The sequence below is a fragment of the Gekko japonicus genome, unplaced genomic scaffold, assembly GCF_001447785.1.
Source record: "Gekko japonicus isolate JY-2015 unplaced genomic scaffold, Gekko_japonicus_V1.1 scaffold499, whole genome shotgun sequence".
NCBI classification, from domain to species: Eukaryota; Metazoa; Chordata; class Lepidosauria; order Squamata; family Gekkonidae; genus Gekko; species Gekko japonicus.
This window is the reverse complement of record NW_015167069.1, coordinates 315,136-331,662: the sequence shown is the minus strand read 5'-3', so window position 1 is coordinate 331,662 and position 16,527 is coordinate 315,136. Positions and strand designations below refer to the sequence as shown.

Sequence of the window (16,527 nt, the reverse complement as noted above, 5' to 3'; positions counted from 1 at the left end):
GAAGAATGCCAATCTGGGTTTCGGAAAGTAATACTGAATCATCTGCATCTAATAAGAGAGGTACTAAGATGCCCAGTAATTTAAGCGAGTACACTGAGGCAACAGTAGGGGAAAAAACAGAAAACAGGCAAATGAGGCAATACAGCCTAAATAAAGATGGTGCCAAAAGGCACCCCTGACAAACCCCCAGACGACAGGGAAGGGAGCAGTTAAATAAGCCTCACTATTACACCACACTTGTGCAGTAGAGTCAGTATACAGTTTTTTAATTAACCACAGCAATCTCTTGTCTATAGTGGTTTGTTTTAATTTAGCCCATAGACAGCTTCTGGATATAGACTCAAATGCATATGAAAAGTCGAAGAAAGCTGCTTATAAAAAGCCCTTCCTCGAAATGGCATACTTACTAATCAGCATGTAACAATGATCAAGCATACTATATTCCTTACAAAATCCCACTTGTTCACCCCCTCCGCCTGGCCACTGGGGGGAGTGGCAGGGTAGGGTTGCCAGCTCCAGGCTGGGGAACGCCTGGATATTTGGGGTGTTACCAGGAGGGACAGGGACCTCAATGGGGTACAATGTCATAGAGCCCATCTTCCAAAGCATCCATTTTTTCCCAGGGGAACTCTTTCCTGTAGTCTGGAAATGAGCTGTAATTCTGGGGGATCCCCAGATCCCATCTGGGGGGTGGCATCCCCAGTTCCTTGTGCGGTCTTTCTGGTTCAAACAACACATGCTGGACTGTTATTATCCGTGGAAGGGGGGAAAACACTGTAAAGAGAGGGCAGCTCCCTCTCTTTTCCCTTCTAGAGCTAACAGTCAAGTGGTGGAGGGTTCAAGAGGTAAACCCCCACCTCATGTACACACTCACAACTCAATCCCTTTCCAAATCAGGCTTCTGTAAAGCTGTTATGATGATGATGATGATGATGATGATGATGATGATGATGATGATGATGATGATGATGATGATGATGATGATGTCTGGGATGATCCATGTATGGAGCATCAAAATTGTTTTGGCTTATAGAAATGAGTCACGAGGGAGGAAGCAATTCCTTAGCTATGTTAGACGGGGCTACTTAAAGTTGCAAAACATCAAAAATGACCCTCAATCATATTGCTTATAAATGCAAATGTGAAAAAAGGAAGTGAGGTGTGTGGCTGATGGACTTCCTTCTGCTGTCATAAAGGCACTGAGAATGCAGCCTGAAAGATGGAGGCATTTTCTTACACAGACGGCTTGTCGGTTTCCTTGGCGCAATGCTCAGCACTTGGGAAGATAAAAAATGAGCTGCAGCACGCAAGCATTTCAAGCACTGAAGATCGCATTGAATGCCCTGTCACTTGAATGGATGAGAAAAGAACCTCATTACCCCACTGATTCCTCTGCTTTTCCAATAGTCTGATTGAACAGATGTGGTTTTCATCCTCTAGTTATAAAACAGTTTTCAATAGTTTTTTCCCCAGAGTGAATTCAGTGAATGAAATCCAGTAATTTGGTGGGTGATCAATGGAGCACTGATCCAAGTGGATGGTCTTAGTCCATTCCTTCTTTCACTCTCTACATCTGTTTGAACAATATCCTTCATGTCAGCTAGACTTGTAGGTGTTTTTACACAAGGAAAGCAACATGTAGACAGGATGCTAATAATATTTTTTTTACCATTTCTCTTTGCACCTTCCGATGCACTTTGTCATTATGCATCACCGTTATGCTGCCTTCATTTGATGACTGGGTGAACAAGGACAGAACAAGGAGAAGTGTACACAAGATCGTCCAGTGATGCACTAGAAGAGAATAAAGCCTAGATCCAAAATGCAAGTTTTAATTTTCATTAAAACTCAAGGACACCTCACCCTTTCATACAACAAAACAGAGTATATTGGGTTATATACCAAACTTGTGTTCTTCGTTAGAGATGTGCACTTACTATAAACTGAACTCAAAATTGCCTGATAAATACCTTATTGGTATTTATTGGGTATTTTCTCAGCTAATCACCTAAGGGACTGGTGATTTGGCTATGCAAAAATGGCTCCCCCCCAAAAAAACAAAACCCTGAAAACATTCGGGATTTTTCGGGTCCACTGGATAGCCACAGTTACCGGGCATTTAAAGGGCTCTCAGTCCATTTAAATGCCTTCAGAGTTTGCTGTAGTGGTTAAGAGCGGCAGACTCTAATCTGGGAGAACTGAGTTTGATTCCCCACTCCTCCACATGCAGGCAGCTGGGTGACCTCGGGTCAGTCATAGTTCTCTCAGAGCTCTCTTAGCCTCACCTACCTCACAGGGTATCTGTTCTGGGGAACAGATTGTAAGCTGCTTTGAGACTCTGTGTGAAAGGTGGAATATAAATCCAACTCTTCTTCATTTAAACAAAGAAAAAAGTAAGTCTCTAAACTCTTTCCTTGTGATATACCTTTTCTCTTAAATCTCCACAAGGAAATAAATGACTTTAAAAAAACAGAAAGCTGGCAATTCAGAGAATCTGCTTTAACTATCATTGTGAAACTATATTGATACCAATATTTTAGGGCCTTTTTTAAAAAAAATCAAAACTGAGTCCACTCATCTTTGGGGAGAAGGAAAGGGAGTGGTTTGAAAATAAAAAACAGTTCACTCTTTGAACAAGTGAGGTGGAGGTGGGTGGGAATGGGCAGGACAAAGGAAACTGACAGAAACGTTATGCATAAGGAAAAATCCAACTCAAAATCAGCTTCCAGAAAAAGGTTGGGGTAACAGTGGTTTCAAAAGATCTGGGGTAGGAAATAGAAAAAACAAAATAGAACAAAAAGCACACACAAAAAGAGAAGGAAAAACTAAAGGCACAAAAATGTGTGTGGAAATTGGGGGATAAACCAACGTAGTATGAGGCCAGAATTAAGGCAGAAAACCAATATGGAAAAGTCCCTGCTGTCTGAAGTAATTCAATTCATTCCACCTCCTCCGGGCTCTCTGACCTCACTTGCCTACATATGTGAACCACACCTTAGTCAAGAAAAAACTGGAAATGCATAGACAGTTCCTATTCAATACTTCAAAGCTATAGGAGGTCAGAGCTGGGTTTTTAGTGCCCAGGAGATGAGACAGCTTGATTCAACACAGATCCCCAATTCCTGCCAAGTGTCTGGATAGTAGACCACCTATGAATTCTTCATCTGCTATTTTGGACTCCCAAAAGGGAGAGCACCAGTATAAACAAAAGAAACTCCGCCTCAGATTCCTTTCAAGTTATATGCCATGGTCCTGAAAATATTGGAGAATACGTTGTCCATATGTTTGTTACTCTCAGCTACTCAAAGATTATTTCATGAGCACAATTTGATCAACCAAATTTAACCTGTTTTGTGGGCCAATATAGACCATGCAACAGGAGGACTGTTTGTCTGAACCCAGGTCTGCCCACCACAGCACATAGGCACATAGGCTTGATTCAGACATAATATGAAGCCAGGATTTCTTTCAACTATGGCTAGCTTGTACAACCAGGATTCTGTTCATAGATAGTCATTTTCTAGTTTGCCTTGAAATGCAGCATGCTCATTACCTTCTCTCTACAGTCTGGGAAGCTATCGCCAGAGAGGAAGGGATTCACCCACGGTTAAGCCAGGATGCCTGCGTTCAAATATTAGACACACCTATAATTAAGACTGAGATTAATAAACCAACTTTGAATCCTTGTTTCTGATTAAGGTTGCCTGCAGGCCCAGAGGGAAAATGTCCTGTCCCTTTAATCAAAATTGGGCATGTAGAACTCGGCAGTTGAAGCTTTTCATAACACAGAGGTAAATAACAACAGCCGGTAGTTCACATCCCATTCATCAAATACCTGAGCACATGAAGCTGCCTTATACTGAATCAGACCAGGTCAATATTGTCTACTCAGACTGGCAGTGGATCTCCAGGGACTCAGGCAGAGGTCTTTCACATCACCATCCACTGGATCCTTTCAACTGGAGATTCCGGGGACTGAACCCAGAACCTTCTGCATGCCAAGCAAATTCTCTACCTAAGCCACAGTCCCTCTAATAAATAGGAGGAACTTTTTTTCTTCCAGGAGATGAGTCTGGCCATGTGCCTATTATAGGTTGGAAGAGGTCCTTCTCTCACACACCCCAGCTGAAAGGAAGGAGCGTGCAGGTGAAAGGAAAGTACAGTTTTAGAGCTGGCTCAACACAAAATAGTCAGTCTTGAAGTGCTCTTAAGGACTCAGCTGATAAGCATGTGATACCAACCATCTCATGGGGGGCTCAGCCTGGTGGCTAAGCAGATTGATTGGTTGATTGATTGATTTCTTCATAATTATAGCCCGCCTTTCCCACAAGCGGGCTCAGGGCGGGTAACAGCATTTTGTCAATACATAAAAACAACATTTCATTAATACAATAAATAAACAAAACATTAAGACACTGTCATATACATTAAAATGGTGGTCACAGCCCTACAGTAAAAAAAATAATGGTTAATGTTCCCTCTAAGCTGTGGAGTCTTGTGAGCCAAAATTCTACTTTGTGAGCTGCTGGCATTAAAGTTGTGAGCGAGCGATTTGGCTGCTGCATAAATTAATTTGCTCTGGAGCCATCCTTCCTGAGCGAAGGCAAAAATATGTGAGCCGAAGGCTAAGAAACTGTGAGCTAGCTCACACTAACTCAGCTTAGAGGGAACACTGGTTGTGAGAGGTCTTGGCCCATGGTAAGATGTAAATAATGCCCAGCAGTTGTTAATGGGTGACAAGAACCTCCGGGAGGCCATACACTGGACATCCACGGCCTCAGCCAAAGTTGAAAGACACCATAGCCTCCATGGAAACAGCAGCTGTCAGAGGATGAAACTAAGGTTGCCAGTCTCCAGGTAGCACCTGGTGATCTCCCACTATTACAACTGATCTCCAGACAACAAATATCAGTTGCCCTGAAGAAAATGGCTGCTTTGGAGGGTGGACTCTATTCCCCTCTGAGGTCCCTCCCCTCCCCAAATCCCACCCTGTCCAGGCTCCATCCCAAAAACCTCCGGGTATTTCCCAACCAAGATCTGGCAACCCTAGATGAACCAGTTAAATGAATTTCATCCTTCGTGTCACAAGGATCTGATGACCCTGTGGGCTTAAGCCGTGTCTTTCCTGACTTAGCCTTAAGAAACACTCCAGCCGATTTCCCACAAGCACTGCTCCATGCTCACTCTTCCCTTTTGCCCCGATGGTACATGTCAATTTCACACAAGCTGCTACAGGATCAAGTAGATGTGGGGGAAATCATGCAAAGCTGTGGGGCAAAATGTGCCACACAGCAGCTTGTGTGAAATTGACACGTACCATCAGGGCAAAAGGGAAGAGCGAGCGTGGAGCAGCGCTTGTGGGAAATCGGTCTCCGTTGTTATCATTTTCCATTACTCTGTACCAGCAGCAGAGTCTTGCCTAAATACTGGGAATATCCGCTCTTTGGTATAATGCAGAGGGAAATAAACAGGGAGTTGGAAAGCCTCCTGTCAGTAGCTAGAAAAGAATTCATATAAATTTTTGTGGCGTGACTGTGGCCAAGGCCTATCACGGGATGGGGAGGGGAACATTTGGCTTGGGCCTCACATTCACCAAGGGCCTCCGATTTATATTTTGACATTATCTCCATAGGAGAAGAAACAGAGAGTCACAGAGATAACAATGACAGAAGAAGAAACCATTCATCATACAACTTTAAATTTGTGTTCCTTTACTGGGCCACACCATCTGCACTGCACACTGTGAATTAATATCCTCTTCTGTCAGCGATGGCAGCAGTGAGGCCAGAGGAGGCAGAGACTGTGCTGGACCTGGGGCAGCTCCCTGCCCCTCCTGCCACCACCAGGGCCTCTATTGTGTAGTGGGTTGCCACATGGATGGACGACAGACAACGACGTAGTGCATAGCACGCTTTATTAGGTACACAACAAGAACAAGGAACAAACGGCCGGCAGGCCAACTATATACACAACCAGGGGACCACCCCTTGGTCCCATTGGTGGGTTTGAATCTCCCGCCACGGTCCCATTGGTTCCCCCAGTGGAGGGACTAGGATCCTAGTCCCTATTGTTGTTCTGGGCTGAAGCTCAGGCGCGTGCGCTGACCTCCGGTGGTGGTCAGCAGACACCGCAGCCTCCAAAACTGGGAGTGGCCTGGCCCTCTCTTGACCTCTGAAGTGTGAAGCTTTCTTTTTCCTTAGACGAAGTAGCCACTTAAGATGCAAGAAGGCTCCTTAGGCAGGAGGGAGGCTTCCGATGTTCTTGAGCAGAGTGGTGAAGGAGTTCAGGGCAGCACACAAGGTCTTCCACCATTTCATCCTCACCACAATCCTGTGAGGCAAATGAGGAGAAGAGAGAATGGCTGTTTAAGGGCAGCTGGTGAGTTACATGGCCAGGCAGAGAGCTGAACCGTGTTCCTTCCCATCAGTAGCCTCTAGATCAGACCATCTGTCAGCTCAAGCTTAGGTGCCCAGAGCTGAGTGGGTCAGGTGGATGGAAGTGGGAGCATTACCGGGGGGGCAGAGCACTTTTCCTTGGCTGAAAAGAAGCGCTTGCTTAGTGAGCAGGAATGTCAAGAGTTAAACATCATTTAAAAAAAAAATCCTAAATAGAACAGAAGAAGAAGAGATTGGATTTATACCCTGCCCTGCACTCAGAGTCTCAGAGTGGCTTACAATCACCTTCCTCTCCTCACAACAGACACCCTGTGAGGTAGGTGGGGCTGAGAGAGCTCTCTCTCGAGAACAGTGGCTTGCCTAAGGTCACCCAGCAGCTACACGTGGAGTAGTGGGGAATCAAACCCAGTTCTCTCAGATTGGACTCCGCACTACACCAAACAGTGCTCCAGGTGGGGTAATACACTGAAGAAGGGCCCTATTTTGTGAATGGGAGTCACAATGCCATCCTAAACAGAGTTACACCCTTCTAATCCCATTGGCATCAATAGGATTTGTGTGCGTAAAGTGCCATCAAGTCACAGTGACTTATGGCAACCAGCCCCATGGTGTTTTCAAGGCAAGAGATGTTCAGGGGTGTGGGTGGTTTTTGGTTTTGTTTTGTTTTTTTGCCACTGCCTGTTTCTGCATAGCAACCCTGAACCTCCCTGCTGGTCTCCCATCCAAGCACTTACCAGGGCTGACCTTGCTTAGCTTTCAGGAGCTTGAACTACCAAGTTGACGTCTCTGCAATGGATTTAGAAAGGTGCAACTCAGGGGTGGTCTTAGACAATGGGCACAGGCCCACGCTTGGGGGGGCAACCTCCCACAGCCTCCTCCCAAAGGAAAGGGGTGAAGAAAAGCAGGCTCCTGACACTGCTTGCACCTGCCCCAGCTGGGGATCCAGCAGCTGGCTTTTGTGGGCAGCAGTGCCAGCCCCTGCCCACCTCAAACAGGGTGAAAGGAGCAGCTCCTTGCTTAGCCCTGCCACTGCCGCCCCACCCTGGACTTTTGCTCAGAGTTCCAGAATTACTAGGGTTCCCCTGGTGTAACTCTGTTTCGAAGCACTTTGCAAAACGGGGGGTGGGGGGTGGGAATCCGTGTTTTGAGCAGTTACCCCCAGTTGACTTTTTTGTCCCCATGTGTATTTTCCTCTGTCTAGAAAGATTCTTTTTGTTGCCAGTTTTCTTCCTCCCACACTCATTTGTCAAAATCCAATTTCTGGTGAACCTGCTGTGAATGTAGAACTAAGTGCCCCCCTCCCCAATCTTGCTACATCATCTTTTGCAAGTTGATCGTGTCAGCGCATCTAAGGGAGAGTTTCAATCTTCACCTTAAAAAAAAAAAAAAAAGAGTCATTGGGGGGGGAATGCGTCCATCTGTCAAGATGCTCTTTGCTGCGCTGCAATACGGTAATGGCAGGAGATTACGGTAATAGAAAAGGGACGCTGCCTGCTCCATCGGCTCAGCGGCAAAGTTGCTGCTCCTCCTTGATAGTGGGAAGCGGAGTATTATTCAAGCGGGAAAGGGGGGGTGCGTCGAGGGGCTGGCGGCCAGCTCTTCTTGGCCATCGGGACGGAGCGAATTAGTGTAATTGTGAGTCATCAAAATATCACCGGGGGGAAAGGGGGGACGAGACTGGCAGAGGACCTTTGCGAAGCGAAGTGTCCCCCTGTCTCCCCGGTGTCGTGCAGAGGATGGCCGGCCGGCTGGCAGGCGAGTCGCCTTCTCGGGTACCCTGCAACAGGCGGGGTCTGCAGCTTCCCCGCTGAAGTCGGTAAGTGACAGACGGCAAAAGAGCCAGCCGCTCAGAGAGGCTCTCCTCTGAAGAACTCCTTTTTCTTTCTCTTTATTGTTATTCCGCCTCTCCCCAGTTTGATGGGGAAATGCTGATGGGTTTGTTTGTAGATCTGAGGTGTGTTTTCTTCCTGGATTTCTCAGCTGAATTCCTTGGTCCCCAGTGAGCATCAGGAAAAGCAACACACAGAAGATGTTCAGAAATGTAGGGAACTGGTTTGTGTTGTGTGTGTGTGCTTATTAAAATCCATGTTTCATGGATTCATGCGTGTGTGCTTATTAAGATGTATTTCTGCCTCTATCCTTGCCCCAGCAATGGAAAAGTTAATATTCTGAAAGGGGGTTCATGTTCTGTCACCCCCTTCACCTGGCTTATTTTCACCTCCATGAATCAAGCAATTTGGAACTTCGCATCAAAACCACCCGCCCCACCCCAGTATAGAGCTACGGAACAGAGAGGTTTATTTCTGTTTAAAACTGATGCTGTGATTAAAACTATCCTGGAGGAATTTAGATTCTTGCTGCCTGCTGGAGACTATAAGCTGTGGCGGGTGGGCGCCCAAAGACTCTAGGGGCTCCTTAAAAAGCTAACCAGTGTATTGTGGCTTTTGCAGACTCAGAAACACACTCAAACACAAAATGTAAACAGTGGGTCCAAATGTCCATGAAATTGGAGAGGGACAGCCTGTGACATTTCAATGCAAAGTTCAAAAGTATACCAGATAAGCTGAATGACTGTTCACTGCAGCCGTGATGGGTGAGCATGCAATCTTCCTCGTTTGGCTGTGTTAATTTAACACCTGTTGAGTGAGAGAAAGCCTAGTTTCAGTTAAACCCTGAACGGAGAGAATCTATGGGGTTTTGAGAAGTAGTTTCCAAAGAGACGAGTAAGTAGCTTGACTGGGGTGGTGGTGAAAAACTGGTCATAGCTAATTGCAGGAGCTGGTGTTGCTGGGTTGCTGCTAGACTGATATTTCGTTATAGAATCTTTGTTCCTATTTTAAAAAAAACCTGTTTCCATCACTGTCCACCTATAAGAAGCCTTCTGTGTCATAGTCTCTCTGCAGCACCTTCATCAAGATCGTAGCATTTTGTTTTTACACTTTTTCCTACCACGGGCTGGTTGGGCTGGAATCGAGCTGCAGCTCCAGAACACGTGGCCACGAGTTCAGTCCCTGGCATCTCGACTTAATAAAGAGAAATTCCAGGTAGTGAGGCTTGGGGAAGACTCGGGAGATGCTGCCTGCTTGAACAGTCTAAGGGCTAAATGAATGAGTGGTCTGATGCAGAGGGACTTTGGATGCTTTCAACAAGTGCGAGAAACAGATATGTGAATTGCACTTCCACCCCCCCGCCATGCTTTGTTTGGAATGTCCAAATCTGAGTTTGTGCCTGTGCACAGACTCCCATCCCCTTGGAGAGATGCATGTGTTTTTTGTTCCACACCAGAAACACACACCACTCCACTGGTGGTTAATGCATAAGACCTGTTTTGACACTTTGCGACAATTATGGTGGGGAGATCACAAAGCACTCATTTAGCCCACCTGGAAACATTTTGCTGATAAGCCTTCTATCTCTCCATTGCTTTTGTGTCTTAAATGAGCAGATCTGGGGCTTTCCAGAAGCATTTCCAGAATACAGAAACCCAGATGTCCCTTTCTGATACACAAGCACTGGTTGTGGTCCCCCAATACTGCGACAAGTCCAACTGCACATGCAAATGGTGGCCTTCATGTGATCTCAGTCACATCAAGGGTGTGAGCTTGGGTGCAAGATGCTTGCCTAGGCAAATTTAAAATGTAGGTTGTACAGCAAATACTAATGCGTGGCAAGGGGAACCCTGAATACTAGACCAGAGCTTAAAATCACCTTTCAGTCTCTTTATGAAGATATGAATGTGAAATTAAAAAGTGGGAAACCAACATTTATAATTTGAATATGCTGTTCTTGTATTGCAAACCACAGTAAACCCAATGTGTGCAAATGTCCATAGATTTGTTTTTGGTCAATAACCGCAGATTCCTCTGTCTTCTACAGACTGAGCAGGCAGACAGGTTCTGAAATATGTAATGCTGCTCTTCTCATGTTGACCCTGAAGGGCAGAGAACAGAAAAACCATTAAACAGTATCACTCACATTGACTGGAGTTCAGACACTTTATCAGTCAAATGGCACAGGCTTTCATGGACTGAAAAAAAAAATCCAGGTCCATTGAGCTAACAGGGCTCTAGAAATCAACAACTAATATTGCAGGTGTTGATATTTCAAAAAATCAGGGTTCAAAAAATCTTTGCATCCAGGAAGCTGCAGCTTCGGATAGGCATGGTTTTGAACTATCTTTTTTTCATCTTTAGGAGATGTCATGTTTGTCCAACAGAGAGCACCGATGGAGAGTTACCTTCCTCAAAGTAAGCCCTAGTCCCTTTTGAGCCTATGGTTAACACGCTCACATCCTGGGACCAGCTGGCACACCGCAGAGGTTCTCACAGCTTCTTGCTCCGTATTTCAAGATCATGAAACATGTTATGGATGACTGTAATAGATGCTGAGCCGAATGAAGTAATATCCACGCAGTCTCCTTGTCTTCTATTTGTGAGTGAGAAATCAGGTCCAAAAAGAAACAGGCCACAAATGAAGATGTGCAAGGAATATACCTGTGTCACTCATATAACATCTTCTGTATGAGAGACACATAAATTGGCATATGTTGGGTGGCTTTGATAGCCTTTCTAGAAACTCAGACGTTTTCCCTTGCTTATTTGCAGATGTCACTGTGTGGCTTTATGGCTGTTTCTTTAAAAACCGAGCAGAAACTAAGAAAGAACTCTTTGGTTAGCTGTGTAACATCGTTGCATCAAGCACCCAGCACAGTATGGAGAAGATCAAAGAGGACATGTGTCTATAAATGGAGCAGATGCCAATCATGCCATGGAAGAAATGTGGATTTTCAAATACATTCTTCAGTCTAGAGTTTCCTTCCTGAATCTTCATTTAGACAGTTGGATTCAGATTCTCATTTTGTTTTTCTCAGCAATGCACAAATAAAATTTCTTGCAACATTATCAAACATTTGATGCAGGCTCTTTCAAGAAGAGGACAGAGTGAAGCACAAACATTTGGATGATCATTAACCAGCATCAAAAATGGGCTTGACCTCTGGGAACTTCTCCGACTGCCTAAACTGTACCCAGACTGTGGGTCCAGTGGACATTTCTAAGGCCATATTTCTGGGGGTCATTCTTGGGGGGCTGATTATTTTTGGGGTCCTGGGCAACATTCTGGTTATCCTTTCGGTAGCCTGCCACAAACACCTACAGAGTGTGACTCATTACTGCATTATTAACTTGGCTGTGGCTGATCTCCTCTTGACTTCTACCGTTCTCCCTTTCTCCGCTATTTTTGAGATATTGGGCTACTGGGTTTTTGGGAGAATTTTCTGCAACATCTGGGCAGCTGTCGATGTTCTGTGCTGTACGGCTTCCATCATGAGTCTTTGTGTCATCTCTATAGACCGATACATTGGGGTGAGCTACCCACTAAGATATCCAGCCATAGTGACTGAAAAGAGGGGTCTCCTCGCCCTGCTGTGTGTCTGGGCACTCTCTATTGTGATATCCATAGGGCCCCTCTTTGGATGGAAGCAACCAGCTCCAGATGATGAAAAAATATGTCTGATCAACACTGATCCTGGTTACGTGTTGTTCTCTGCTCTTGGCTCGTTCTACCTCCCCTTAATCATCATACTGGTGATGTACTGCCGAGTGTACGTGGTGGCCAAAAGGGAAAGCAAAGGACTTTCTTGTGGCCTGAAAACTGAGAAGACCCATTCAGAAGAAGTGACTCTCCGCATCCATCGCAAGAATACCACTGACACCAGCAGAACTACCCCCAGCACGAAGCACAAATCCCATTTCTCCGTGAGGCTCTTGAAGTTCTCCAGAGAGAAAAAAGCAGCCAAAACCCTGGGGATAGTTGTGGGATGCTTCATACTGTGCTGGCTTCCTTTCTTTTTAATCATGCCCATCGGTAAGTAAAGCAACGGCACCGGACAGACAGGGGTTGGGATTGTGTTGGTGCTTATGTGAAAAATCCAAGAATCTGGATCAGATCTTGCACTGATGTAAACAGGATATGACTGCTAGCATTGGTCAGCACTCTTTATTAACTTATGGATGAGGCAGGGAACTACTCACTGAGTAAACTAGATGTGAAGGTGGCAGTGATGTTTGTTTAGACATGTGCCTACTTCTATCAGCAGCTGGATGATGACCTGATTTTGACATAAGGAGCACACAAGTGGATAAACCCCCCTCTGTCTCCAGTCCTCACTCTTCTTCCTTGCAGTCATTAACACACACACACACACACACACGGAAATTTTCTCAGTCCAACTTGTTACTCTCATCCCTTCTAATATTGAAGAACTTTGGTTAAGCAACAACAGGAAGTACATCCATGCTCATCTGTGTACCTCATGAGATGGAAAATTTTAATATTTAATATTTACCCCTTGTTTTATAATTGATCCAAAATTCGATAAGAATGGCTGCCTCCGTCACATGTAGTTTGACTCTCAGAGCAAAAGATATGACTCTATATATAACACATTGACCACAGTGGTACTTCCTTTTGAATAAACCTGTACAGGGCCTGGCTGCAACCTTTTGGTGTCAAACTGTTCACTCAGGTGTAGCGGGTCTATGCAAATAATAGTGTTAGTGAAACAATTGAATCATCAGTTTGAGCTAGAATTTCTGGTTTTCAAAATTTGTCGTGTTAAACTTATACAAATGGGACTGATACTTATTTTGGTATTTATATAGAGGTGAACTTTCTTGACACTGTCAAGTCAACTGATGTCTTCCATCTATATCAGTGGTTTCTGGATCAGAAATGAAATAAAATCATGACAGTTTATCTGCATATTGATATAAGGTTTAAATGCCTTGCTTGATCTCCGTCAAAAGTCTAGGACTGTGATCCTATCTACATGTACATCAGTATAATACTCATTTCACTTAGAGGAACTTAATATTTGAGTAAACACACACTATATAAGAGCAGCATATATTCTATAAATTAATATTTTGTCCTTTGTTCTATATATGACAATTACCATGACCTCAAGCACATTGTTTGGGTGTAACTTAATTTTAGGACTGTTTAAAACATGTATGGCTGTCATTAGGATGGCTAAACAGTGATTTGTACAAGAATGTGTGAATGGTCTCTATTGAAAAGCACTGCAGTGATGTAATGTGAAGATATTAAACCTGTGATATCTGGCATATTTCAGGTGCACTGGATACTTCAGTTGCCAAATGGTAAACATATGTGTGTGAGAACCAGCCCCAAGCTAAGCTAACTTTGTTATAATTTTACACTCTCTGTCTCTGGTTAGTTTATTAGCAAGTGGGGTGGGGGAGAAAATAAACTTCATAAGAATGTAAGAGAAACCAATGTTGGATCAGGCCAGTGGCCCATCCAGTCCAACACTCTGTCACACAGTGGCCAAAAATACCAGGTACCATCAGGAGGTCCACCAGTGGGGCCAGGACACTAGAAGCCCTCCCACTGTTAGCCCCCCCCCCCCAAAAGCACCAAGAATACAGAGCATTACCTGCCCCAGCCTAAGAGTTCCTATCTATACCTTGTGGCTAATAGCCACTGATGGACTTCTGCTCCATATGCTTATCTAATTCCCTCTTGAAGCCGTCCATGCTTGTAGCCACCACCACCTCCTGTGTCAGTGAATTCCATGTGTTAATCACTCTTTGGGTGAAGAAGTGCTCCCTTTTATCTGTTCTAACCTGACTGCTCAGCAATTTCATTGAGTGCCCACGAGTTCTTGTATTGTGAGAAAGGGAGAAAAGTACTTCTTTCTCTACCTGCTCCACTGAGTTTGTCCCCTGCCCAACCACAGGATTTGTTACTACACTTATGGGTCAGTGGACTGGGTATACAGTGTTGTGTAAAGTCAAGGCTGGTGGATATGGTGGATTTCTCCTTTCCCAGAGTGGCTTCACACACATGGTCCCTAAGAATCTTGCTTCTACACAAAATCCTGTTTGACTTCTCATTTAATCAAGGCACATCTGTTTAAGAGCAGACTATGGTAACTTTGGAATGTTTCTTTTTAATATATGTTTAGATGTACAAAGATATGCTTCTCCCAATTCCGCAAAATTTGAATCAGCTGTATGAGTCAGAGGTACTAGTCATTTTCAGTAAATCCTTATGAGGGTACCTCTTTGTAGTTCAAAACACTGATAGGTAAATAAGTTCTAGATATCTAGTGCACAGTTTAACAAAGAAATGTCAATGACGCTAGAAGTATTTCTGATGTCTGGTGTCAAAGGAAGCAGTATTGAAATGCATTGAACAAAATAGGAGAAAACGTGAAAACTGGTGATGGACGGGCTTAATTTTGGCTGCTTTCATTCCTGGGAACACAGATGTGTGAAATAAGCATCTCAAACTGTTCTTTTTATTATAATTATTGGCATGGGGGGTAGGAAAACCCAATTTGTTGTTGTTCAGTCGCACAGTCGAGTCCGACTCTTCGTGACCCCAATAGATACTTTAATTAGAAAAATAAAATAATGACTTTTAATAGTAATGATAAACCCATCAGACCCAAATACAGATTTCCACAAAACCGACTGTTGGCCAAGACTGGTACACAACCTTTTCCTCCTATTTAGGGAACATTCTGAATGAAGAATAGTTTGTAAATTTTAGATATTAGATTAGGTTCTAGTTCAGACTAGTGAGAGCACTAGAATTGCCAGCTAACTTGAGTCCTTAGGTGTGAGCTGTAGGAGTAGAAGAGAGAGAGGAGAGAACAGTTTAGAATGTTGTTGAACAAAACACCAAGAGTGATTTAATAAGGCTAGTCTCCAGTGGTCAAATCCAATTAATTTCAACTAGAGGTTAAAAGGGTTGTTGTTCTTTGCCTTACTTTTTAGATAAAAATGTGAAACCCTGTTGACTCCTCTGTTCATTATTTGCCTTCATCCAATTTCACTACACAGAATGTGATAATATGGACATTATTTATCACTAAGTACAATTCTTTAGTGAGAGGTATAATTCAACCAGGAGGCAGCATAGCCATTTTTTTGGATGATTTACTACTTTTTAAATAAATATTCCATTGTTTGGCATCCCTGAAATATTATTTACAATTGCTTTGCTATTCAGTTTAACTTCCTCAACTGAAGTTTCTAGGAAGAGGTATGATGCTACTAAATATGAAGGTTTTATCACCAAATCTTTTCATTTTTACATATAAAAATGAGGAAACATGAGAATATGCTCTTTTTTAGTGTGTTCGTGTTTGTGTGTGTGTGTCCGTGTCTGGAAGTCATGGAGACCTCTGGCAACTCCTACTGGGGCATGGTGGACGTTCAGACAAGTGGCTTGATAGCCTGTCTCTGCCTCCTGATCCTGGTGTTCTTTGGAGGTCTCCCATCCAAATAGTTGCCAGGGTCAGCCCTGCTTAGTTCCGAGATCTGACGAGATTGGGCTTGCCTGGGCTATCCGGGTCAGGGTGAAACATGAGGATATTCTAAAAGCTTCTCTTACACATGCGTTTCATCAGAATAGTAGTTCAATTAACCCCATTGGATTCCACAGCACTTTAATCACTGCAAACTGGAACAATACAGACAACCAGCAGAATGAAATAGGGAATTATTGTCTTTTATTTAGTCCATGGGATGGTAACCTGAGCAAGCACCATTGCAATGAATGGGAGTAAAATTAATTGGATCCAATTCATGGGGCGTTCTGTTTTGCGTGACATGCAGATCCTGGGGCCAACTTCTCCTGCAGTGCAGTTTAAACCATGCTGCAGCAACAGCCAAGCCAGCCCCAGGATTGGGCTGGCTCCCCCCCCCCAAAGTATTTTTCTTCTCAGGTCTATTGGACCCCTAAAAATAAAGGGTTTCCAAAAAGTCCTGGATCTGGATGCCATACCAGTGTTGGGATCTGTTTTTTTCAGAAACACTAAAATAGACCCAAACAGAAAAATACCAATTGAAAAAAATTGCACACCCCTACCAGTGACCAAAAAGGAATAATTTACCTGTTGACTCAGAGAGATATCATCACATTTGATTCCTTCTCCCTTTAGAATCATCAGTATGTTTTGACAAATGGCTTGTCCTTGTCCAAGGATTGTTAGAGATGCCACAGAAGGTAAAAATCTTGGAAAGACTAGCTCTTTATGTTCTTGGTGTTATGATGTTGGAATGCTGGTTGCCAAGAAATCAGAAACAAATGCAAAAAG

The 16,527-nt window shown here is 44.0% G+C and overlaps 1 protein-coding gene across 1 annotated transcript in view; it reads left to right on the top strand.

Annotated features, from left to right (window-relative positions):
- The first annotated feature begins 11,155 nt into the window (after window positions 1-11,155).
- LOC107111679 (alpha-1A adrenergic receptor-like) overlaps window positions 11,156-16,527 on the top strand; it is a 43,599-nt gene continuing 38,227 nt past the window's right edge. The window contains exon 1 of the mRNA XM_015412685.1: window positions 11,156-12,260. Within this exon, the coding sequence (XP_015268171.1) occupies window positions 11,378-12,260 (883 nt within the window). The 5' untranslated portion in view covers window positions 11,156-11,377. The remainder of the gene's footprint in view (window positions 12,261-16,527) is intronic.